Genomic DNA, 25,362 nt, shown 5'->3' on the forward strand with positions numbered 1-25,362 from the left:
TGTTCCCCTCTAATCAGAGGCCGATTTAGACCTGAGACACCAGTCACTGTTCCCCTCTAATCAGAGGCCGATTTAGACCTGAGACACCAGTCACTGTTCCCCTCTAATCAGGGACTGATTTAGACCTGAGACACCAGTCACTGTTCCCCTCTAATCAGAGGCCGATTTAGACCTGAGACACCAGTCACTGTTCCCCTCTAACCAGAGACTGATTTAGACCTGAGACACCAGTCACTGTTCCCCTCTAATCAGAGGCCGATTTAGACCTGAGACACCAGTCACTGTTCCCCTCTAATCAGAGGCCGATTTAGACCTGAGACACCATGTGGTTGCAATTAATGATTAGGTAGAACAGAAAACCAGCAGGTTCCGGACCTCGTAGTGTCAGAGTTGAATACACCTGATGTGAGGCCTAGTGGTCCATCTGAGACGGAGTTTGTGACTATTTACTAACCAGTAATTAATACATGATTAGGTAAGTCATTTGACCAAACTAACTTTAACAGGAAGTATGATGCGGTAAATCAATTTTGAACCAAACCAGTATGTTTATTAAAACACATATGAACTTTACATTTTTGAACTTTACATATGAACTTTATGCCTTTAGCTGCATTGCACAACACAGACGTGATGCCAGACGTGAGCTTATTTATTTTCATTGTCCTGACATTCATTCATCCACACAATGTATTTTATAAAATGTATGTACACAAACTGCTATTAGAGCCTTTATATAGTCACTTGGTGAGCCCAGAGTGTAATCTAGATCATTTAATGTACATAGATTATTTCATGAACATAATGATCTGTAGATGAATGAATCCCTTTAAAACGAGCTGCTGACTGATTGGTAAAAATAAACAGATTTGTTTATATTTTTAAATCAAAAAGTCATTGATTCATTCAGTAAAACCTTCTATGAAGCAGAGAGTACGTGGCAGGTTGTATCTCTATCCATACTGCCGTCAGGTCATTGTGCTGTTCAGATCTCTGTAGCGTCCCAAATGGCATTCTATTCCCTATATAGTGATATAACCCCCCCCCCCCCCACCACCACCACCACTGGGCCCTGGTCCAAAGTAGTGCACTACCATTTGGAAACTCAGATCTTATGTAATCAAGAAAACACTGATTGTCAAGAATAAAATATGTCCAGTCTGTAAAATAATCAGCAGAAGGTTAATATAGTAAGACAGATCAGGAAGAGGATTGCATAGTGAACCCTTTAATTAAGGAGAAGACGTTCAAATATTAAAAACGACCACCAACTGAAAAGACGTGCAGCAAAATCACAAAAAGTTATTAAGGCAAATGTTTCAAGATTTATAACATGGCACATTTAAGAAGTCCCAATAGTGACTGGATTTCCAGCTCTTTCTGGTCATTGTGTCTGTTTAAAACACACAGGTGTTAATACATGATAAGCATTTTTATAAGCCTGATAAGACATTATAAAAGGCTCATGGTAATAACACGTTATCACGCGTTTTAAACTGGATGCTTTCAGTAAAGTGGAACCAAAAACAGCTGAAGTATTAAAATGACTCATTGTGATGTGCATTTCTCTAAGTTCTTGCTTAACCAAACAACACAAGCCTTTCCTAGTATGACAGAACCAATAATTAATTACAGGACTAACGTGAAACTAGGTGGTGGAGTAGAAATGTGTAAAACCAACATACCACGAAAACCTCATGCATTGCAGTGGGTCACCCAATCACTGATGTCTATCTAGTCTAATGTTCTTAGTGAGAGCAGCCATTCACCCAATCACTGATGTCTAGTCTAATGTTCTTAGTGAGAGCAGCCATTCACCCAATCACTGATGTCTAATGTTCTTAGTGAGAGCAGCCATTCACCCAATCACTGATGTCTAATGTTCTTAGTGAGAGCAGCCATTCACCCAATCACTGATGCCTAATGTTCTTAGTGAGAGCTTAACCAATGATATATCAGTCCTAAAAAAAGAACCCTGGATCGTTAGCAAGCACTACATTCAAGAAACTATGTAAGTGTATGATGCATTTTGTTGCTTTACACACTTAAGCAAATTATAAAAAGAGACAGAATCCTAGCTTGTCAAAAAGTGACTGTTTACCAAAAACAAACAAAAATCAAACCTATGATTTGAGGCTTGACATTATGGTAAACAACAACACTGCATATCGAAGAAAGATGAACATGAACATTGAGCTTGTACTGCTATTATTTTATTATTATTATTATTAAATCTTACAATGAACCTAGGCTACTTTATCTGACCAGGAAGTGATGTCATAAGACCACAGTTGACCCTGGTACACTGAGCTACAGATGACTCTGTTATTAAATACTGCCATAGATTGTTTCTCTCGTGCCACCAATAGTTCTTCTACTTTAAATTCACAGCTAGCTACCGAAATAAAACCCCTTTCTCCTTCTTAAATACAAGTAGAACCGGGTCTGATGGCAAATAGAAAGGGTTGATCATCATGCGTTTATGTTTCAGGATGGTACAGTATCGTGACGTCTTAACACACTATCCATTTTCTGACATTTTAACTAGAAAACAAACTGATGCAAACAGTTATTTTCATTTTTTAAAGTGCCTTAGTCAGCCTAAATCCATACACAGATCTACATTAAATATATATATATATATGTTAACATATCCATATATTATAGAATTGACGGTAGTGTGGAACATGCCACTTCTGAAAGACTAGTGACTATAGTGGATATACGACATCCACATTCGGCTTATTGGTAACAGGTGGGTGTCGTCATAGGCCTCAATGCCGGTGCTAAAGAAACAGACTCATCACGGTCATTACACGTTATAAATCTTAGAAAACTATGCAAACCACCCCATTTATATCACCATGAGCAGATTCCCTGGACCAAAAAGCTCTTTCAACGGGAGATTCTCACTTCAGCTTGCTTTCTAGTCCAAGACGAGGCAAAATGCATGTCTGGGAGAGGGGCCTGATGGGTAATGGTTCGTTGTGTCATGACAGAGTGAAGGTAGTTGTTACAGGCGCAACCTTTAGGTCTACATATCCTTTAGGTCTACATATCCTTTAGGTCTACATATCCTTTAGGTCTACATATCCTTTAGGTCTACATAACCTTTAGGTCTACATAACCTTTAGGTCTACATATCCTTTAGGTCTACATATCCTTTAGGTCTACATACCCTTTAGGTCTACATACCCTTTAGGTCTACATATCCTTTAGGTCTACATATCCTTTAGGTCTACATATCCTTGAGGTCTACATATCCTTTAGGTCTACATATCCTTTAGGTCTACATACTGAGTCCTATCCTTTAGGTCTACATATCCTTTAGGTCTACATATCCTTTAGGTCTACATATCCTTTAGGTCTACATATCCTTTAGGTCTACATACTGAGTCCTATCCTTTAGGTCTACATATCCTTTAGGTCTACATATCCTTGAGGTCTACATATCCTTTAGGTCTACATATCCTTTAGGTCTACATACTGAGGTCTACATATCCTTTAGGTCATACATATCCTTTAGGTCTACATATCCTTTAGGTCTACATATCCTTTAGGTCTACATATCCTTTAGGTCTACATATCCTTTAGGTCTACATATCCTTTAGGTCTACATACTGAGTCCTATCCTTTATGTGGTAATTATAACCGTGATATTCAGGCCTACAGACAGTAGAACCATTCAGTCAAGTGTTACCTCATTAACTAGCCAGTAGCTACCTACTTTGTCTTCAAAAGGACGGTTTCCTGAACAAAGAATAATCTTGGACTTTCAAATGGAGAATATCTGTTGATTTAGATTTTTTAGTCCAGGATTTGTTGTCCGGGAAACTCGCCCTAAGGGAAAATACACATCATCAACAACAATTAGTCCTGCATAAACATGAACATTACTACAACCCTGTTTGCTTGGTTAAACTAAGGCCAACTTCACACAACTACCACAATGTATAGTGAGTGATCTCTAGCCAACGGCACAGTGGAACCAGGCTGGTATCTGTGTCACACGCCCAAACAGCTCTGGATTAGTTGGACGTGGTTTGCATCATGTGGCCCAGAGGATTGAACAGTCACTTGTTAATGGTTCACACTCCTGTCCTAAATGATATGCCGCCCGTCTCCTTCAGGCCTGTCCCGAATGATATGCTGTCTCTCTCCCCTTCAGGCCTGTCCCTAATGATATGCTGTCTCTCTCCCCTTCAGGCCTGTCCCGAATGATATGCTGCCTGTCTCCTTCAGGCCTGTCCCGAATGATATGCTGCCTGCCTCCTTCAGGCCTGTCCCTAATGATATGCTGCCTGTCCCGAAATGATATGCTGCCTGTCTCCTTCAGGCCTGTCCCGATATGATATGCTGCCAGTCTCCTTCAGGCCTGTCCCGAAATGATATGCTGCCTGTCTCCTTCAGGCCTGTCCCGAAATGATATGCTGCCTGTCTCCTTCAGGCCTGTCCCGAAATGATATGCTGCCTGTCTCCTTCAGGCCTGTCCCGAAATGATATGCTGCCTGTCTCCTTCAGGCCTGTCCCGAAATGATATGCTGCCTGTCTCCTTCAGGCCTGTCCCGATATGATATGCTGCCATTCTCCTTCAGGCCTGTCCCAAATTATATGCTGCCCGTCTCCTTCAGGCCTGTCTTCAACTTCATCTCGTCCTGGGATAGAGAAAGACAGACAGATCTAGACAGGTCCAGAACTGTCTCTCCTCAGACAGCTTCACACATGGGTAGGTAGTACCATCAATACATAAAGAAAACACAGACCACAGGAGACAGTGAGAAACCAGAAGGGGACAGCAGGGCACAGTCCCCTAATCATGGAGCAGGGGGCTGTTATGTTATCAAGGTCCATCTGATGTCTCAACATCAACTAGACAGATGAGACAGGAGACAAGTGACAAGATGTGTGTATCTAACAGAGTAACTAATGTCACTCTCTCTTCTCCAAGCAGTTCAATTGGAGGCCATCAGAGGGAAGCAGTGTCCAATAGGAAGGAGACGTGGGTGGTGGCTGGCAGAGCTTGACTGAGTCTTTCCTAGAGTTAGAAGCCTAGAGAGAGTTTCCCATAGAGTTAGAAGCCCAGAGAGAGTTTCCCAATAGAGTTAGAAGCCCAGAGAGAGTTTCCCAATAGAGTTAGAAGCCCGGAGAGAGTTTCCCATAGAGTTAGAAGCCCATAGAGAGTTTCCCAGAGAGTTAGAATCCTAGAGAGAGTTTCCCAGAGAGTTAGAAGCCTAGAGAGAGTTTCCCATAGAGTTAGAAGCCCAGAGAGAGTTTCCCATAGAGTTAGAAGCCTAGAGAGAGTTTCCCATAGAGTTAGAAGCCCAGAGAGAGTTTCCCATAGAGTTAGAAGCCCAGAGAGAGTTTCACATGGAGTTAGAAGCCCAGAGAGAGTTTCCCATAGAGTTAGAAGCCCAGAGAGAGTTTCCCATAGAGTTAGAAGCCCAGAGAGAGTTTGCCAGAGAGTTAGAAGCCTAGAGAGAGTTTCCCATAGAGTTAGAAGCCTAGAGAGAGTTTCCCATAGAGTTCCATAAAGGCACTTCTATCTCTATGGTGTCTTTAGAGTCTGCCTTGGGTCTACTCTGCTCAGCCACGCCCCCTGCCACGTGATAGCCTGCCTCTTCAGTAATCTGCTTCCTCCATGACTTCCATGACAACGGTCCTGGGCCCGGTCAGGATGAGGTTACTGACTGTCCTGTAGTCCAGAGACAGCACGTTTAGCCCGTTGACCGAGACCACAAACTGACACACCTAGAGGAGGGAGAAGAACAGAGGAGTTAGCCATGTCTACACATGCATTTCTCTATGGGAGAAACAACAGAAAGGGAGAGGAGAGTTAGCTCTCGATGGGAGAAACCAGAGAAAGGGAGAAGAGAGTTAGCTCTCGATGGGAGAAACAGAGAAAGGGAGAGGAGAGTTAGCTCTCGATGGGATAAACCAGAGAAAGGGAGAGGAGAGTTAGCTCTCGATGGGAGAAACAACAGAAAGGGAGAGGAGAGTTAGCTCTCGATGGGAGAAACAACAGAAAGGGAGAGGAGAGTTAGCTCTCGATGGGAGAAACAACAGAAAGGGAGAGGAGAGTTAGCTCTCGATGGGAGAAACAACAGAAAGGGAGAGGAGAGTTAGCTCTCGATGGGAGAAACAACAGAAAGGGAGAGGAGAGTTAGCTCTCGATGGGAGAAACAACAGAAAGGGAGAGGAGAGTTAGCTCTCGATGGGAGAAACAACAGAAAGGGAGAGGAGAGTTAGCTCTCGATGGGAGAAACAACAGAAAGGGAGAGGAGAGTTAGCTCTCGATGGGAGAAACAAGAGAAAGGGAGAAGAGAGTTAGCTCTCGATGGGAGAAACAAGAGAAAGGGAGAAGAGAGTTAGCTCTCGATGGGAGAAACAACAGAAAGGGAGAGGAGAGTTAGCTCTCGATGGGAGAAACAACAGAAAGGGAGAGGAGAGTTAGCTCTCGATGGGAGAAACAAGAGAAAGGGAGAGGAGAGTTAGCTCTCGATGGGATAAACCAGAGAAAGGGAGAGGAGAGTTAGCTCTCGATGGGAGAAACAACAGAAAGGGAGAGGAGAGTTAGCTCTCGATGGGAGAAACAACAGAAAGGGAGAGGAGAGTTAGCTCTCGATGGGAGAAACAACAGAAAGGGAGAGGAGAGTTAGCTCTCGATGGGAGAAACAACAGAAAGGGAGAGGAGAGTTAGCTCTCGATGGGAGAAACAACAGAAAGGGAGAGGAGAGTTAGCGCTCGATGGGAGAAACAAGAGAAAGGGAGAAGAGAGTTAGCTCTCGATGGGAGAAACAAGAGAAAGGGAGAGGAGAGTTAGCTCTCGATGGGAGAAACAACAGAAAGGGAGAGGAGAGTTAGCTCTCGATGGGAGAAACAAGAGAAAGGGAGAGGAGAGTTAGCTCTCGATGGGAGAAACAGAGAAAGGGAGAGGAGAGTTAGCTCTCGATGGGAGAAACAGAGAAAGGGAGAGGAGAGTTAGCTCTCGATGGGAGAAACACAGAACAGGACAGGAGAGTTAGCTCTCGATGGGAAAAACATTTGATTTGATTGCTGACTCACTATTGCAACAGTGTTGGCAAAAACAAACATGTTTTAGGACTGTTTTGCAACATGGCAAGCCATTGTCTCAACTTCACCCTAATTTCATGCAGTGAAGGAATTCTAGAGCATCTCCTCGCTGCAAATTACATCAAAAACACAATCCCTTATTTTTCTTGGCAACGGGTCAACCGTTACCCAGAAGGCCCCAGTCACTCAGGAGTTAATACTCCTAGAAAAGAGCACTTGAGGATTTCTCAGAAAAAGCGTTTGTTAACCGTTTCATGGCCATGCCGTGGCTGAAATGAATGAGATACTGGTTATCTTAGGCTGCAGAGAATTTGTAGAGAAGGAGCCATGTTAAACTGCGGGGTATAAGTCGTTGTTCTGTGTTACCACGGCGACAGGGTATAAGTCATTGTTCTGTGTTACCACTGCTACAGGGTATAAGTCATTGTTCTGTGTTACCACGGCGACAGGGTATAAGTCATTGTTCTGTGTTACCACTGCTACAGGGTATAAGTCATTGTTCTGTGTTACCACGGCGACAGGGTATAAGTCATTGTTCTGTGTTACCACTGCTACAGGGTATAAGTCATTGTTCTGTGTTACCACGGCGACAGGGTATAAGTCATTGTTCTGTGTTACCACTGCTACAGGGTATAAGTCATTGTTCTGTGTTACCACGGCGACAGGGTATAAGTCATTGTTCTGTGTTACCACTGCTACAGGGTATAAGTCATTGTTCTGTGTTACCACGGCGACAGGGTATAAGTCATTGTTCTGTCTAACAACTGCGGTTATATTTTTCTTTACCAATCACTCCAGATGTTTGGAGAAGGATAGTTGTGTTGTGGTCTGAGTCTCAGCAGACCTCTACTGTCTCCTGTTGTGGTCTGAGTCTCAGCAGACCTCTACGGTCTCCTGTTGTGTTGTCTGAGTCTCCTCAGACCTCTACCGTCTCCTGTTGTGTTGTCTGAGTCTCCTCAGACCTCTACCGTCTCCTGTTGTGTTGTCTGAGTCACCTCAGACCTCTACCGTCTCCTGTTGTGTTGTCTGAGTCTCCTCAGACCTCTACGGTCTCCTGTTGTGTTGTCTGAGTCACCTCAGACCTCTACGGTCTCCTGTTGTGTTGTCTGAGTCTCCTCAGACCTCTACCGTCTCCTGTTGTGTTGTCTGAGTCTCCTCAGACCTCTACCGTCTCCTGTTGTGTTGTCTGAGTCTCCTCAGACCTCTACCGTCTCCTGTTGTGTTGTCTGAGTCTCCTCAGACCTCTACGGTCTCCTGTTGTGTTGTCTGAGTCTCCTCAGACCTCTACCGTCTCCTGTTGTGTTGTCTGAGTCTCCTCAGACCTCTACTGTCTCCTGTTGTGTTGTCTGAGTCTCCTCAGACCTCTACGGTCTCCTGTTGTGTTGTCTGAGTCTCCTCAGACCTCTACTGTCTCCTGTTGTGTTGTGATTATATGTATTACATGGCTGTGGTTGCCATGACGGAGATGTTCTGCCTCATTCATATTATAAAATGACCTCAACTCTGGCAACGTTCGACCAACATTATAAAACTGCCGCTCTAGCAACGTTAGACGTAACATTTGGAAGCAGTGAGTCAACTCTCTCTGTCATTATCTCCTTCCAAAGGTCCCCATAGAATGAGAGTTTATGGGCCACTTCAAGAGCTGTGACTCGCTTTTAGTGCCTCTGTTAAGAGGCAGCAGCATATGTGATCAATGTGAGAGTCAGGGCCTGTTTTACAACAGAGGAAAGGCAGGCAGTAAACACAAGGCTTCAGTCAGAGCCTGTTTTACCACAGAGTAAAGGCAGGCAGTAAACACAAGGCTTCAGTCAGAGCCTGTTTTACCACAGAGTAAAGGCAGGCAGTAAACACAAGGCTTCAGTCAGAGCCTGTTTTACCACAGAGTAAAGGCAGGCAGTAAACACAAGGCTTCAGTCAGAGCCTGTTTTACCACAGAGTAAAGGCAGGCAGTAAACACAAGGCATCAGTCAGAGCCTGTTTTACCACAGAGTAAAGGCAGGCAGTAAACACAAGGCTTCAGTCAGAGCCTGTTTTACCACAGAGTAAAGGCAGGCAGTAAACACAAGGCTTCAGTCAGAGCCTGTTTTACCACAGAGTAAAGGCAGGCAGTAAACACAAGGCTTCAGTCAGAGCCTGTTTTACCACAGAGGAAAGGCAGGCAGTAAACACAAGGCTTCAGAGCCTGTTTTACCACAGAGGAAAGGCAGGCAGTAAACACAAGGCTTCAGTCAGAGCCTGTTTTACCACAGAGTAAAGGCAGGCAGTAAACACAAGGCTTCAGTCAGAGCCTGTTTTACCACAGAGGAAAGGCAGGCAGTAAACACAAGGCTTCAGTCAGAGCCTGTTTTACCACAGAGTAAAGGCAGGCAGTAAACACAAGGCTTCAGTCAGAGCCTGTTTTACCACAGAGGAAAGGCAGGCAGTAAACACAAGGCTTCAGTCAGAGCCTGTTTTACCACAGAGGAAAGGCAGGCAGTAAACACAAGGCTTCAGTCAGAGCCTGTTTTACCACAGAGTAAAGGCAGGCAGTAAACACAAGGCTTCAGTCAGAGCCTGTTTTACCACAGAGGAAAGGCAGGCAGTAAACACAAGGCTTCAGACAGAGCCTGTTTTACCACAGAGGAAAGGCAGGCAGTAAACACAAGGCTTCAGACAGAGCCTGTTTTACCACAGAGGAAAGGCAGGCAGTAAACACAAGGCTTCAGACAGAGCCTGTTTTACCACAGAGGAAAGGCAGGCAGTAAACACAAGGCTTCAGACAGAGCCTGTTTTACCACAGAGGAAAGGCAGGCAGTAAACACAAGGCTTCAGTCAGAGCCTGTTTTACCACAGAGGAAAGGCAGGCAGTAAACACAAGTCTTCAGACAGAGCCTGTTTTACCACAGAGGAAAGGCAGGCAGTAAACACAAGGCTTCAGTCAGAGCCTGTTTTACCACAGAGGAAAGGCAGGCAGTAAACACAAGTCTTCAGACAGAGCCTGTTTTACCACAGAGGAAAGGCAGGCAGTAAACACAAGGCTTCAGTCAGAGCCTGTTTTACCACAGAGGAAAGGCAGGCAGTAAACACAAGGCTTCAGTCAGAGCCTGTTTTACCACAGAGGAAAGGCAGGCAGTAAACACAAGGCTTCAGTCAGAGCCTGTTTTACCACAGAGGAAAGGCAGGCAGTAAACACAAGGCTTCAGTCAGAGCCTGTTTTACCACAGAGGAAAGGCAGGCAGTAAACACAAGGCTTCAGTCAGAGCCTGTTTTACCACAGAGGAAAGGCAGGCAGTAAACACAAGGCTTCAGTCAGAGCCTGTTTTACCACAGAGGAAAGGCAGGCAGTAAACACAAGGCTTCAGTCAGAGCCTGTTTTACCACAGAGGAAAGGCAGGCAGTAAACACAAGGCTTCAGTCAGAGCCTGTTTTACCACAGAGGAAAGGCAGGCAGTAAACACAAGGCTTCAGAGCCTGTTTTACCACAGAGGAAAGGCAGGCAGTAAACACAAGGCTTCAGTCAGAGCCTGTTTTACCACAGAGGAAAGGCAGGCAGTAAACACAAGGCTTCAGTCAGAGCCTGTTTTACCACAGAGGAAAGGCAGGCAGTAAACACAAGGCTTCAGTCAGAGCCTGTTTTACCACAGAGTAAAGGCAGGCAGTAAACACAAGGCTTCAGTCAGAGCCTGTTTTACCACAGAGTAAAGGCAGGCAGTAAACACAAGGCTTCAGTCAGAGCCTGTTTTACCACAGAGGAAAGGCAGGCAGTAAACACAAGTCTTCAGACAGAGCCTGTTTTACCACAGAGTAAAGGCAGGCAGTAAACACAAGTCTTCAGACAGAGCCTGTTTTACCACAGAGGAAAGGCAGGCAGTAAACACAAGGCTTCAGTCAGAGCCTGTTTTACCACAGAGGAAAGGCAGGCAGTAAACACAAGGCTTCAGTCAGAGCCTGTTTTACCACAGAGGAAAGGCAGGCAGTAAACACAAGTCTTCAGAGCCTGTTTTACCACAGAGGAAAGGCAGGCAGTAAACACAAGGCTTCAGTCAGAGCCTGTTTTACCACAGAGGAAAGGCAGGCAGTAAACACAAGGCTTCAGTCAGAGCCTGTTTTACCACAGAGGAAAGGCAGGCAGTAAACACAAGTCTTCAGAGCCTGTTTTACCACAGAGGAAAGGCAGGCAGTAAACACAAGGCTTCAGTCAGAGCCTGTTTTACCACAGAGGAAAGGCAGGCAGTAAACACAAGGCTTCAGTCAGAGCCTGTTTTACCACAGAGGAAAGGCAGGCAGTAAACACAAGTCTTCAGACAGAGCCTGTTTTACCACAGAGGAAAGGCAGGCAGTAAACACAAGGCTTCAGTCAGAGCCTGTTTTACCACAGAGGAAAGGCAGGCAGTAAACACAAGGCTTCAGTCAGAGCCTGTTTTACCACAGAGGAAAGGCAGGCAGTAAACACAAGGCTTCAGTCAGAGCCTGTTTTACCACAGAGTAAAGGCAGGCAGTAAACACAAGGCTTCAGTCAGAGCCTGTTTTACCACAGAGGAAAGGCAGGCAGTAAACACAAGGCTTCAGTCAGAGCCTGTTTTACCACAGAGGAAAGGCAGGCAGTAAACACAAGGCTTCAGTCAGAGCCTGTTTTACCACAGAGGAAAGGCAGGCAGTAAACACAAGGCTTCAGTCAGAGCCTGTTTTACCACAGAGGAAAGGCAGGCAGTAAACACAAGGCTTCAGTCAGAGCCTGTTTTACCACAGAGGAAAGGCAGGCAGTAAACACAAGGCTTCAGAGCCTGTTTTACCACAGAGGAAAGGCAGGCAGTAAACACAAGGCTTCAGTCAGAGCCTGTTTTACCACAGAGGAAAGGCAGGCAGTAAACACAAGGCTTCAGTCAGAGCCTGTTTTACCACAGAGGAAAGGCAGGCAGTAAACACAAGGCTTCAGTCAGAGCCTGTTTTACCACAGAGTAAAGGCAGGCAGTAAACACAAGGCTTCAGTCAGAGCCTGTTTTACCACAGAGTAAAGGCAGGCAGTAAACACAAGGCTTCAGTCAGAGCCTGTTTTACCACAGAGGAAAGGCAGGCAGTAAACACAAGTCTTCAGACAGAGCCTGTTTTACCACAGAGTAAAGGCAGGCAGTAAACACAAGTCTTCAGACAGAGCCTGTTTTACCACAGAGGAAAGGCAGGCAGTAAACACAAGGCTTCAGTCAGAGCCTGTTTTACCACAGAGGAAAGGCAGGCAGTAAACACAAGGCTTCAGTCAGAGCCTGTTTTACCACAGAGGAAAGGCAGGCAGTAAACACAAGTCTTCAGAGCCTGTTTTACCACAGAGGAAAGGCAGGCAGTAAACACAAGGCTTCAGTCAGAGCCTGTTTTACCACAGAGGAAAGGCAGGCAGTAAACACAAGGCTTCAGTCAGAGCCTGTTTTACCACAGAGGAAAGGCAGGCAGTAAACACAAGTCTTCAGACAGAGCCTGTTTTACCACAGAGGAAAGGCAGGCAGTAAACACAAGGCTTCAGTCAGAGCCTGTTTTACCACAGAGGAAAGGCAGGCAGTAAACACAAGGCTTCAGTCAGAGCCTGTTTTACCACAGAGGAAAGGCAGGCAGTAAACACAAGGCTTCAGTCAGAGCCTGTTTTACCACAGAGGAAAGGCAGGCAGTAAACACAAGGCTTCAGTCAGAGCCTGTTTTACCACAGAGGAAAGGCAGGCAGTAAACACAAGGCTTCAGTCAGAGCCTGTTTTACCACAGAGGAAAGGCAGGCAGTAAACACAAGGCTTCAGTCAGAGCCTGTTTTACCACAGAGGAAAGGCAGGCAGTAAACACAAGGCTTCAGAGCCTGTTTTACCACAGAGTAAAGGCAGGCAGTAAACACAAGGCTTCAGTCAGAGCCTGTTTTACCACAGAGTAAAGGCAGGCAGTAAACACAAGGCTTCAGTCAGAGCCTGTTTTACCACAGAGGAAAGGCAGGCAGTAAACACAAGTCTTCAGACAGAGCCTGTTTTACCACAGAGTAAAGGCAGGCAGTAAACACAAGTCTTCAGACAGAGCCTGTTTTACCACAGAGGAAAGGCAGGCAGTAAACACAAGGCTTCAGTCAGAGCCTGTTTTACCACAGAGGAAAGGCAGGCAGTAAACACAAGGCTTCAGTCAGAGCCTGTTTTACCACAGAGGAAAGGCAGGCAGTAAACACAAGTCTTCAGAGCCTGTTTTACCACAGAGGAAAGGCAGGCAGTAAACACAAGGCTTCAGTCAGAGCCTGTTTTACCACAGAGGAAAGGCAGGCAGTAAACACAAGGCTTCAGTCAGAGCCTGTTTTACCACAGAGGAAAGGCAGGCAGTAAACACAAGTCTTCAGACAGAGCCTGTTTTACCACAGAGGAAAGGCAGGCAGTAAACACAAGGCTTCAGTCAGAGCCTGTTTTACCACAGAGGAAAGGCAGGCAGTAAACACAAGGCTTCAGTCAGAGCCTGTTTTACCACAGAGGAAAGGCAGGCAGTAAACACAAGGCTTCAGTCAGAGCCTGTTTTACCACAGAGGAAAGGCAGGCAGTAAACACACGTCTTCAGAGCCTGTTTTACCACAGAGGAAAGGCAGGCAGTAAACACAAGGCTTCAGTCAGAGCCTGTTTTACCACAGAGGAAAGGCAGGCAGTAAACACAAGGCTTCAGTCAGAGCCTGTTTTACCACAGAGGAAAGGCAGGCAGTAAACACAAGTCTTCAGACAGAGCCTGTTTTACCACAGAGGAAAGGCAGGCAGTAAACACAAGGCTTCAGTCAGAGCCTGTTTTACCACAGAGGAAAGGCAGGCAGTAAACACAAGGCTTCAGTCAGAGCCTGTTTTACCACAGAGGAAAGGCAGGCAGTAAACACAAGGCTTCAGTCAGAGCCTGTTTTACCACAGAGGAAAGGCAGGCAGTAAACACAAGGCTTCAGTCAGAGCCTGTTTTACCACAGAGGAAAGGCAGGCAGTAAACACAAGGCTTCAGTCAGAGCCTGTTTTACCACAGAGGAAAGGCAGGCAGTAAACACAAGGCTTCAGTCAGAGCCTGTTTTACCACAGAGGAAAGGCAGGCAGTAAACACAAGGCTTCAGTCAGAGCCTGTTTTACCACAGAGTAAAGGCAGGCAGTAAACACAAGGCTTCAGACAGAGCCTGTTTTACCACAGAGGAAAGGCAGGCAGTAAACACAAGTCTTCAGTCAGAGCCTGTTTTACCACAGAGGAAAGGCAGGCAGTAAACACAAGGCTTCAGACAGAGCCTGTTTTACCACAGAGGAAAGGCAGGCAGTAAACACAAGTCTTCAGTCAGAGCCTGTTTTACCACAGAGTAAAGGCAGGCAGTAAACACAAGTCTTCAGAGCCTGTTTTACCACAGAGGAAAGGCAGGCAGTAAACACAAGGCTTCAGTCAGAGCCTGTTTTACCACAGAGGAAAGGCAGGCAGTAAACACAAGGCTTCAGAGCCTGTTTTACCACAGAGGAAAGGCAGGCAGTAAACACAAGGCTTCAGACTGTCTGACCAACATGGCTTATATAAGAAGCATCAATAACCATGCAGAGAGAACAGCATTTAGTGTAACTGACTGCCTGTGTCCAGAATATCACCACATTCCCTATGTAGTGCACTACGTTTGAACAGGGCCCATAGGTCTATGGTCTAAAGTAGTGCACTACATAGGGCGCCATTTGGGACACAAACCCCTGGCTGCACAGATCCGTTATTACTGCATCAGCTTGATTTCTATGGGATGGAGCCAGCTCTGCTCTTGACTTAGAGGAGAAGGGGAGGGGAAGAGAGGGGAATAGGGAGAGAGGAGATGAGAAAGGGAGGGGAATAGGGAGAGAGGAGATGAGAAAGGGAGGGGAATAGGGAGAGAGGAGATGAGAAAGGGAGGGGAATAGGGAGAGAGGAGATGAGAAAGGGAGGGGAATAGGGAGAGAGGAGATGAGAAAGGGAGGGGAATAGGGAGAGAGGAGATGAGAAAGGGAGGGGAATAGGGAGAGAGGAGATGAGAAAGGGAGGGGAATAGGGAGAGAGGAGATGAGAAAGGGAGGGGAATAGGGAGAGAGGAGATGAGAAAGGGAGGGGAATAGGGAGAGAGGAGATGAGAAAGGGAGGGGAATAGGGAGAGAGGAGATGAGAAAGGGAGGGGAATAGGGAGAGAGGAGATGAGAAAGGGAGGGGAATAGGGAGAGAGGAGATGAGAAAGGGAGGGGAATAGGGAGAGAGGAGATGAGAAAGGGAGGGGAATAGGGAGAGGGGAGATGAGAAAGGGAGGGGAATAGGGAGAGGGGAGATGAGAAAGGGAGGGGAATAGGGAGAGGGGAGATGAGAAAGGGAGGGGAATAGGGAGAGAGGAGAGGAGAAAGGGAGGGGAATAGGGAGAGGGGAGATGAGAAAGGGAGGGAATAGGGAGAGGGGAGATGAGAAAGGGAGGGAATAGGGAGAGAGGAGAGGAGAAAGGAAGGGGGAGAGGGAGAGAGGAGAGGAGAAAGGAAGGGGGAGAGGGAGAGAGGAGATGAGAAAGGGAGGGAATAGTGAGAGAGGAGAGGAGAAAGGGAGGGGAATAGGGAGAGAGGAGAGGAGAAAGGGAAGGGGGAGAGAGGAGAGGAGAAAGGAAGGGGGAGAGAGGAGAGGAGAAAGGAAGGGGGAGAGGGAGAGAGGAGAAAGGAAGGGGGAGAGGGAGAGAGGAGATGAGAAAGGAAGAGGGAGAGGGAGAGAGGAGATGAGAAAGGAAGGGGGAGAGGGAGAGAGGAGATGAGAAAGGAAGGGGGAGAGGGAGAGAGGAGATGAGAAAGGAAGGGGGAGAGGGAGAGAGGAGAGGAGAAAGGAAGGGGGAGAGGGAGAGAGGAGAGGAGAAAGGAAGGGGGAGAGGGAGAGAGGAGAGGAGAAAGGGAGGGGAATAGGGAGAGGGGAGATGAGAAAGGGAGGGGAATAGGGAGAGGGGAGATGAGAAAGGGAGGGGAATAGGGAGAGGGGAGATGAGAAAGGGAGGGGAATAGGGAGAGGGGAGAGGAGAAAGGGAGGGGAATAGGGAGAGGGGAGATGAGAAAGGGAGGGGAATAGGGAGAGAGGAGATGAGAAAGGGAGGGGAATAGGGAGAGGGGAGATGAGAAAGGGAGGGGAATAGGGAGAGAGGAGAGGAGAAAGGGAGGGGAATAGGGAGAGGGGAGATGAGAAAGGGAGGGAATAGGGAGAGGGGAGATGAGAAAGGGAGGGAATAGGGAGAGAGGAGAGGAGAAAGGAAGGGGGAGAGGGAGAGAGGAGAGGAGAAAGGAAGGGGGAGAGGGAGAGAGGAGATGAGAAAGGGAGGGAATAGTGAGAGAGGAGAGGAGAAAGGGAGGGGAATAGGGAGAGAGGAGATGAGAAAGGGAGGGAATAGGGAGAGAGGAGAGGAGAAAGGAAGGGGGAGAGAGGAGAGGAGAAAGGAAGGGGGAGAGGGAGAGAGGAGAGGAGAAAGGAAGGGGAGAGGGAGAGAGGAGATGAGAAAGGAAGGGGGAGAGGGAGAGAGGAGATGAGAAAGGAAGGGGGAGAGGGAGAGAGGAGATGAGAAAGGAAGGGGGAGAGGGAGAGAGGAGAGGAGAAAGGAAGGGGGAGAGGGAGAGAGGAGAGGAGAAAGGAAGGGGGAGAGGGAGAGAGGAGAGGAGAAAGGAAGGGGGAGAGGGAGAGAGGAGAGGAGAAAGGAAGGGGGAGAGGGAGAGAGGAGAGGAGAAAGGGAGGGGAATAGGGAGAGGGGAGATGAGAAAGGGAGGGGAATAGGGAGAGGGGAGATGAGAAAGGGAGGGGAATAGGGAGAGAGGAGATGAGAAAGGGAGGGGAATAGGGAGAGAGGAGATGAGAAAGGGAGGGGAATAGGGAGAGAGGAGATGAGAAAGGGAGGGGAATAGGGAGAGAGGAGATGAGAAAGGGAGGGGAATAGGGAGAGAGGAGATGAGAAAGGGAGGGGAATAGGGAGAGAGGAGATGAGAAAGGGAGGGGAATAGGGAGAGAGGAGATGAGAAAGGGAGGGGAATAGGGAGAGAGGAGAGGAGAAAGGGAGGGGAATAGGGAGAGGGGAGATGAGAAAGGGAGGGAATAGGGAGAGGGGAGATGAGAAAGGGAGGGAATAGGGAGAGAGGAGAGGAGAAAGGAAGGGGGAGAGGGAGAGAGGAGAGGAGAAAGGAAGGGGGAGAGGGAGAGAGGAGATGAGAAAGGGAGGGAATAGTGAGAGAGGAGAGGAGAAAGGGAGGGGAATAGGGAGAGAGGAGAGGAGAAAGGAAGGGGGAGAGAGGAGAGGAGAAAGGAAGGGGGAGAGAGGAGAGGAGAAAGGAAGGGGGAGAGGGAGAGAGGAGAGGAGAAAGGAAGGGGGAGAGGGAGAGAGGAGAGGAGAAAGGAAGGGGGAGAGGGAGAGAGGAGATGAGAAAGGAAGGGGGAGAGGGAGAGAGGAGATGAGAAAGGAAGGGGGAGAGGGAGAGAGGAGATGAGAAAGGAAGGGGGAGAGGGAGAGAGGAGATGAGAAAGGAAGGGGGAGAGGGAGAGAGGAGATGAGAAAGGAAGGGGTAGAGGGAGAGAGGAGAGGAGAAAGGAAGGGGGAGAGGGAGAGAGGAGAGGAGAAAGGAAGGGGGAGAGGGAGAGAGGAGAGGAGAAAGGGAGGGGAATAGGGAGAGGGGAGATGAGAAAGGGAGGGGAATAGGGAGAGGGGAGATGAGAAAGGGAGGGGAATAGGGAGAGGGGAGATGAGAAAGGGAGGGGAATAGGGAGAGAGGAGAGGAGAAAGGGAGGGGAATAGGGAGAGGGGAGATGAGAAAGGGAGGGGAATAGGGAGAGAGGAGATGAGAAAGGGAGGGGAATAGGGAGAGGGGAGATGAGAAAGGGAGGGGAATAGGGAGAGGGGAGATGAGAAAGGGAGGGGAATAGGGAGAGAGGAGAGGAGAAAGGGAGGGGAATAGGGAGAGGGGAGATGAGAAAGGGAGGGAATAGGGAGAGGGGAGATGAGAAAGGGAGGGAATAGGGAGAGAGGAGAGGAGAAAGGAAGGGGGAGAGGGAGAGAGGAGAGGAGAAAGGAAGGGGGAGAGGGAGAGAGGAGATGAGAAAGGGAGGGAATAGTGAGAGAGGAGAGGAGAAAGGGAGGGGAATAGGGAGAGAGGAGATGAGAAAGGGAGGGAATAGGGAGAGAGGAGAGGAGAAAGGAAGGGGGAGAGAGGAGAGGAGAAAGGAAGGGGGAGAGGGAGAGAGGAGAGGAGAAAGGAAGGGGAGAGGGAGAGAGGAGATGAGAAAGGAAGGGGGAGAGGGAGAGAGGAGATGAGAAAGGAAGGGGGAGAGGGAGAGAGGAGAGGAGAAAGGAAGGGGGAGAGGGAGAGAGGAGAGGAGAAAGGAAGGGGGAGAGGGAGAGAGGAGAGGAGAAAGGAAGGGGGAGAGGGAGAGAGGAGAGGAGAAAGGAAGGGGGAGAGGGAGAGAGGAGATGAGAAAGGGAGGGGAATAGGGAGAGGGGAGATGAGAAAGGGAGGGGAATAGGGAGAGGGGAGATGAGAAAGGGAGGGGAATAGGGAGAGAGGAGATGAGAAAGGGAGGGGAATAGGGAGAGAGGAGATGAGAAAGGGAGGGGAATAGGGAGAGAGGAGATGAGAAAGGGAGGGGAATAGGGAGAGAGGAGATGAGAAAGGGAGGGGAATAGGGAGAGAGGAGATGAGAAAGGGAGGGGAATAGGGAGAGAGGAGATGAGAAAGGGAGGGGAATAGGGAGAGAGGAGATGAGAAAGGGAGGGGAATAGGGAGAGAGGAGATGAGAAAGGGAGGGGAATAGGGAGAGAGGAGATGAGAAAGGGAGGGGAATAGGGAGAGAGGAGATGAGAAAGGGAGGGGAATAGGGAGAGGGGAGATGAGAAAGGGAGGGGAATAGGGAGAGGGGAGATGAGAAAGGGAGGGGAATAGGGAGAGAGGAGAGGAGAAAGGGAGGGGAATAGGGAGAGGGGAGATGAGAAAGGGAGGGAATAGGGAGAGGGGAGATGAGAAAGGGAGGGAATAGGGAGAGAGGAGAGGAGAAAGGAAGGGGGAGAGGGAGAGAGGAGAGGAGAAAGGAAGGGGGAGAGGGAGAGAGGAGATGAGAAAGGGAGGGAATAGTGAGAGAGGAGAGGAGAAAGGGAGGGGAATAGGGAGAGAGGAGATGAGAAAGGGAGGGAATAGGGAGAGAGGAGAGGAGAAAGGAAGGGGGAGAGAGGAGAGGAGAAAGGAAGGGGGAGAGGGAGAGAGGAGAGGAGAAAGGAAGGGGGAGAGGGAGAGAGGAGATGAGAAAGGAAGGGGGAGAGGGAGAGAGGAGATGAGAAAGGAAGGGGGAGAGGGGAGATGAGAAAGGAAGGGGGAGAGGGAGAGAGGAGATGAGAAAGGAAGGGGGAGAGGGAGAGAGGAGAGGAGAAAGGAAGGGGGAGAGGGAGAGAGGAGAGGAGAAAGGAAGGGGGAGAGGGAGAGAGGAGAGGAGAAAGGGAGGGGAAGGGGAAGATGTAGAAACATAGCACATGTTTTTATGGTGATAAAATGTGACAGAAGTGACACTATATCTATAACAGATTCATTTTTTAACTAAAGTTAATTTAGCTACGGCTCCTTCGTCTTAGTTCACTTCTCTCCTCCCCCTTCCTTCTGCTCTCCTCCCCCTTTCTCCCTCTCGCCCTCCCTCACTCCTTCTTGCCCTGGTCTCTCTCCTCTCCATGCCCCTCTCTTTCACATCTCTCCTCTCCTGCCCCCTCTCTCCTCCCTCACTAATTCCCTTGGCCGCTCTCCCTTCCTTCCTCCCCCCCTCCCCATTGTTTAGGTCAGTGCTCTCTACTCCCAGCTGGCAGTGGAGTGTGTGTGTGTGTGTCTGTGTGATGGTATGTGTGTTACATACCTTCATCCCAGCTGCTGCTGCGGGACCACTGGGGTCGACAGCCTGGATGTGGCAGGGCTTACTGCCTCGCACCACGAAGCCCCAGCCCACCGCATCCCCCACGATCTGAGGAGGCAGTCAAAATGTATTTAAAAAAGAGCATTAAAGCAGAGAGCTAGAAACAACAGGGTTGGTGTGATTAAAAAGGTTGTCACCGTGCTACAGGGGGCATGACACCGCGCTACAGGGGGCATGACACCGCGCTACAGGGGGCATGACACCGCGCTACAGGGGGCATGACACCGCGCTACAGGGGGCATGACACCGCGCTACAGGGGCATGACACCGCGCTACAGGGGGCATGACACCGCGCTACAGGGGGCATGACACCGCGCTACAGGGGCATGACACCGCGCTACAGGGGGCATGACACCGCGCTACAGGGGGCATGACACCGCGCTACAGGGGGCATGACACTGCGCTACAGGGGGCATGACATGAGATGCAACAGTGTTGTAGGATGATTTTGATGTTCCATCATTCTCTAAAATGTATCTGTCAGGAACTGTAATGTTTGTTATGCAGAAGTAACATGAAGTGTTGTTTTTAACTGTGTGTGTGTGTGTGTGTGTGTGTGTGTGTGTGTGTGTGTGTGTGTGTGTGTGTGTGTGTGTGTATATATATATATATATATATATATATATATATATTACTATCCTTGTGGATACTGGAATTCCCAAAAAGTAGGGGACATTTCCTACACCCCCACGAGGACAGAGGCTATTTTAGAGTTAGGGGGTAGGGGTGTGTGTGTGGTGTGCTTGCGCGTGCTGTAACAGCCCTTATCAGATCTCTCTCATGAAGCTTCTAAGAACCTACTCAGACAAGCATTCCATTTCAGAACACAAGAGGGTCATCTCAGGCAGAGCCCAGAGCCAATCCGGTCAGTCTGTTAGGAGTGATGATGTGTCCCACCCAGTCTAATATGAACTGGTATCAGTAGTGCATTCAGCCCGATTCCCTGGTGAATATCAGACCCGGTAAGGAGGAGAATCGTCTGTGGATCAGACCATGCAGGCCAGAGTGTGTGTATACTGTGTGTGGGATGTGGACATGCCATCTTCGGGTGACAGTAGAATGTGTGTGTGGGTTAGGGTGGCAAAGGGAGGGTATAATTACTGGAAACTTTACCAGGAAACTACCAATATTTTGGTAACTTAAGGATTTATAAAAAATATAAAAAAATATCACAGTTGTGTGTTATTTCTGGTCCTCTGTGTGTCCTTATCACATGTAAAAATACATAAAACAATCAAATAAGATAAGTGTTTCAAAATAATATATATATATATATATATATATATATATAGAATGACAAATCTGTAAAACATCCAAAATATAACCATCAACTTAGTAAATACAATGGGTGTTTAATATAAGGGTTTCAGCATGAAATATACAGTATATTTATTTATTATAAATGCTTTGCCGCCAACCTGGGAGGCAGTTGTGATGAAAGTCAAACGTTGGAAGTTGCAAAGTTAATTGATAATAATGCCAATGTTGATTAGATGCTTTTTTCATTAGCCTATTTTCTCTTGAACCATATGGTCTATTTTACTAGAAACTCATAGACACGGACATAAAAATTAATACTATATATGAATACAGTCTAAAGTATAAAATGACATTTAGATGTTGTTGAGGGGTAAGGTGACTATATACAGGGTCAGTTCAGTACCATATTAACAATGTACAGGGATACTGGAGTGATAGAGGTAGATATGTAGAGGGGTAAACATACTATATACAGGGTCAGTTCAGTACCATATTAACAATGTACAGGGATACTGGAGTGATAGAGGTAGATATGTAGAGGGGTAAACATACTATATACAGGGTCAGTTCAGTACCATATTAACAATGTACAGGGATACTGGAGTGATAGAGGTAGATATGTAGAGGGGTAAACATACTATATACAGGGTCAGTTCAGTACCATATTAACAATGTACAGGGATACTGGAGTGATAGAGGTAGATATGTAGAGGGGTAAACATACTATATACAGGGTCAGTTCAGTACCATATTAACAATGTACAGGGATACTAGAGTGATAGAGGTAGATATGTAGAGGGGTAAACATACTATATACAGGGTCAGTTCAGTACCATATTAACAATGTACAGGGATACTGGAGTGATAGAGGTAGATATGTAGAGGGGTAAACATACTATATACAGGGTCAGTTCAGTACCATATTAACAATGTACAGGGACACTGGAGTGATGGAGGTAGATATGTAGAGGGGTAAACATACTATATACAGGGTCAGTTCAGTACCATATTAACAATGTACAGGGATACTGGAGTGATAGAGGTAGATATGTAGAGGGGTAAACATACTATATACAGGGTCAGTTCAGTACCATATTAACAATGTACATGTGCTGGGGCATTGTGCCGGGGAGGAAACGGGCGAACTCCGCAGCACCCACTGCCGCATATTTTGCCCTCAGTGCATCATTGCATTGGAGGTCAATCAACTCCATTTGGAGGTTTGGTGGTGAGCTTTCCACGTCAACAGCAAATGGGTTACCGAGCAGTTCCAACCTGCTTTTTTGTGCTTCAAAGTCAGCAAATCGGCGTCGAAAGTCAGCGGCAAGCATACCTATTTTATCAGCCAACTGTGTGCTCGGGAACGCACTGGTAGAGAGCTTCTCTTTCATGGTCTGGCAGCTGGGAAAGTGGCTCAAATTTTCTTTCCGCATCTGCGTCTCCCACAGAGTCAGTTTGGTTTTAAATGCCTTCACTGTACTGTACATATCAGAGATGACACGATCCCGACCCTGCAGCTGCAAGTTTATTGCATTCAGATGACTCGTAATGTCACCTTTCCCTGGCTTAGCCATCGCACCTCTGTGTGATAAGGCAAATCACCATGCTCCGTTTCTAACTCCGTCAGAAATGCCTTGAACTGGCGGTGATTCAAACCTTTGGCTCTGATAAAGTTAACTGTGCGCGTGATGATGCTCATTACATGCTCCATTTTCAAGGCTTTACCGCACAACGCTTCCTGGTGTATGATACAATGATAAGCTGTCAGCTCACCTGTCGCGTTTTCCTCTTGCATCTTTTCCCGTATCTTCGCCACCAGTCCGCTCCTGTGTCCACACATCGCAGGTGCTCCGTCGGTTGTCAAACCCACGAGTTTTTCCCAAGGCAGCTCCATCTCATTTACACATCTTGACACCTCTTCATACAAATCATGCCCCGTAGTTGTGCCATGCATAGGACGTAAAGCCAAAAACTCCTCTGTCACGCTTAGGTTGGAGTCCACTCCGCGGATGAAAATTGACAACTGGGCAATGTCAGAAATGTCGGTGCTCTCATCCACAGCCAAGGAATATGCAATAAAATCTTTTCCCTTTTTCACAAGCTGCTCTTTTAGATTGATGGACAACTGGTCTACTCTCTCGGCAATGGTGTTTCTGCTCAGACTCACATTTAAAAAGAGTTGCCTTTTTTCTGGGCAAACTTCGTCACAAACTTTAATCATGCAGTTTTTGATGAAATCCCCCTCCGTAAATGGCCGGGCTGATTTAGCGATCTCTTCTGCCAAAATAAAACTGGCCTTGACAGCAGCCTGGCCTTGTGATTTGGCTTTTTTGAACAGAGCCTGGCCTTGTGATTTGGCTTTTTTGAACAGAGCCTGTCGAGATTTGAGGCCTCGTTTTAATTCCTCTGCCTTTTGTAGCCTTTGTTCCATGTCCATATTCTTGTTTTTGTCCGCGTGTTTCGTTTCATAATGTCGTCTCAGATTATACTCTTTCAGTACCGCCACACTTTCTCCACACAGAAGACACACAGGTTTTCCAGCTACCTTCGTGAACATATACTCCGACTCCCACCTTGTTTGAAACCCCCGGTTCTCAGTATCCACCTTCCGTTTTGCCATTTTTGATGGGTATCTGAAAGTTAATTTTACTGTGATGCTGACGACTGCTGTGCCAATAAATATTGAAATGAAGCAGCCTATTGCTCGGTGCGTCACCTTTGCATTGTGGGAAATGTAGTATTGGTGCGTGTAAAAGATCTGCGGGCTGCCGGCTTGCTGCGGGCCGGTTCTAATAATAAATCAAGATCATCCCAGGGGCCGTAAAAAACCTTCTTGCGGGCCGGATGTGGCCCGCGGGCCTTGACTCTGACATATGTGATATACAGGGTCAGTTCAGTACCATATTAACAATGTACAGGGATACTGGAGTGATAGAGGTAGATATGTAGAGGGGTAAACATACTATATACAGGGTCAGTTCAGTACCATATTAACAATGTACAGGGACACTGGAGTGATGGAGGTAGATATGTAGAGGGGTAAACATACTATATACAGGGTCAGTTCAGTACCATATTAACAATGTACAGGGATACTGGAGTGATAGAGGTAGATATGTAGAGGGGTAAACATACTATATACAGGGTCAGTTCAGTACCATATTAACAATGTACAGGGACACTGGAGTGATAGAGGTAGATATGTAGAGGGAAGAAGCTGTGTGTCAGTCTGCTGGCTTGGGGACAGAAGCTGTGTGTATCAGTCTGCTAGCCTGGGGACAGAAGCTGTGTTTCAGTCTGCTAGCCTGGGGACAGAAGCTGTGTTTCAGTCTGCTAGCCTGGGGACAGAAGCTGTGTTTCAGTCTGCTAGCCTGGGGACAGAAGCGGTTCAGGAACCTGCTGGTGTCAGACTTGATGCACCGGTACCACTTGCCGTGCGGAAGCAGAGAGAACAGTCTATGGCTCGGGCATGTCATTACAGTCATTACACCCCCCCCCCCCCCCCCCGTGTGTGTGTGTGTGTGTGACGTACTGTGAATGTCTTCTTTATGTAAGGGCCTCCTGGCGTCTGCAGCTCCTCAGGACTCACTTGTCTCTTCAACACTGCAAAGCAAACACACAGTAAGTACTGACACTGACACACACAGAGTAAGTACTGACACTGACACACACACACACACACATACTAAGTACTGACACACACACTAAGTACTGACACACACACTAAGTACTGACACACACACTAAGTACTGACACACACACTAAGTACTGACACACACACTAAGTACTGACACACACTAAGTACTGACACACACTAAGTACTGACACACACTAAGTACTGACACACACTAAGTACTGACACACACTAAGTACTGACACACACACACACACACACACACACACTGCAGAACATTCCTCCTGCAGCAGTAACTATAGTCTCATCATGTTGTCCTGTGTGCAGGAGGACAACATTCCTCCTGCAGCAGTAACTATAGTCTCATCGTGTTGTCCTGTGTGCAGGAGGACAACACTCCTCCTGCAGCAGTAACTATAGTCTCATCGTGTTGTCCTGTGTGCAGGAGGAGGACAACATTCATCCTGCAGCAGTAACGATAGTCTCATCGTGTTGTC

The 25,362-nt window shown here is 47.4% G+C and overlaps 1 protein-coding gene across 1 annotated transcript; it reads right to left on the bottom strand.

Annotated features, from left to right (window-relative positions):
* Positions 1-4,305: 4,305 nt before the first annotated feature.
* Positions 4,306-25,144, bottom strand: LOC139393665 (DEP domain-containing mTOR-interacting protein-like). The gene is made up of 4 exons (XM_071142006.1): positions 25,135-25,144; positions 24,764-24,834; positions 19,915-20,019; positions 4,306-5,748 (listed from the first exon to the last, which is right to left on the bottom strand). Exons 1-4 carry the CDS (start codon positions 25,142-25,144, stop codon positions 5,620-5,622), a joined length of 315 nt encoding a protein of 104 aa, XP_070998107.1. The 3' UTR covers positions 4,306-5,619.
* Between the last annotated feature and the right edge of the window lie 218 nt (positions 25,145-25,362).

This window comes from Oncorhynchus clarkii, unplaced genomic scaffold (genome assembly GCF_045791955.1).
Source record: "Oncorhynchus clarkii lewisi isolate Uvic-CL-2024 unplaced genomic scaffold, UVic_Ocla_1.0 unplaced_contig_9595_pilon_pilon, whole genome shotgun sequence".
In the NCBI taxonomy this organism is placed as follows: domain Eukaryota; kingdom Metazoa; phylum Chordata; class Actinopteri; order Salmoniformes; family Salmonidae; genus Oncorhynchus; species Oncorhynchus clarkii.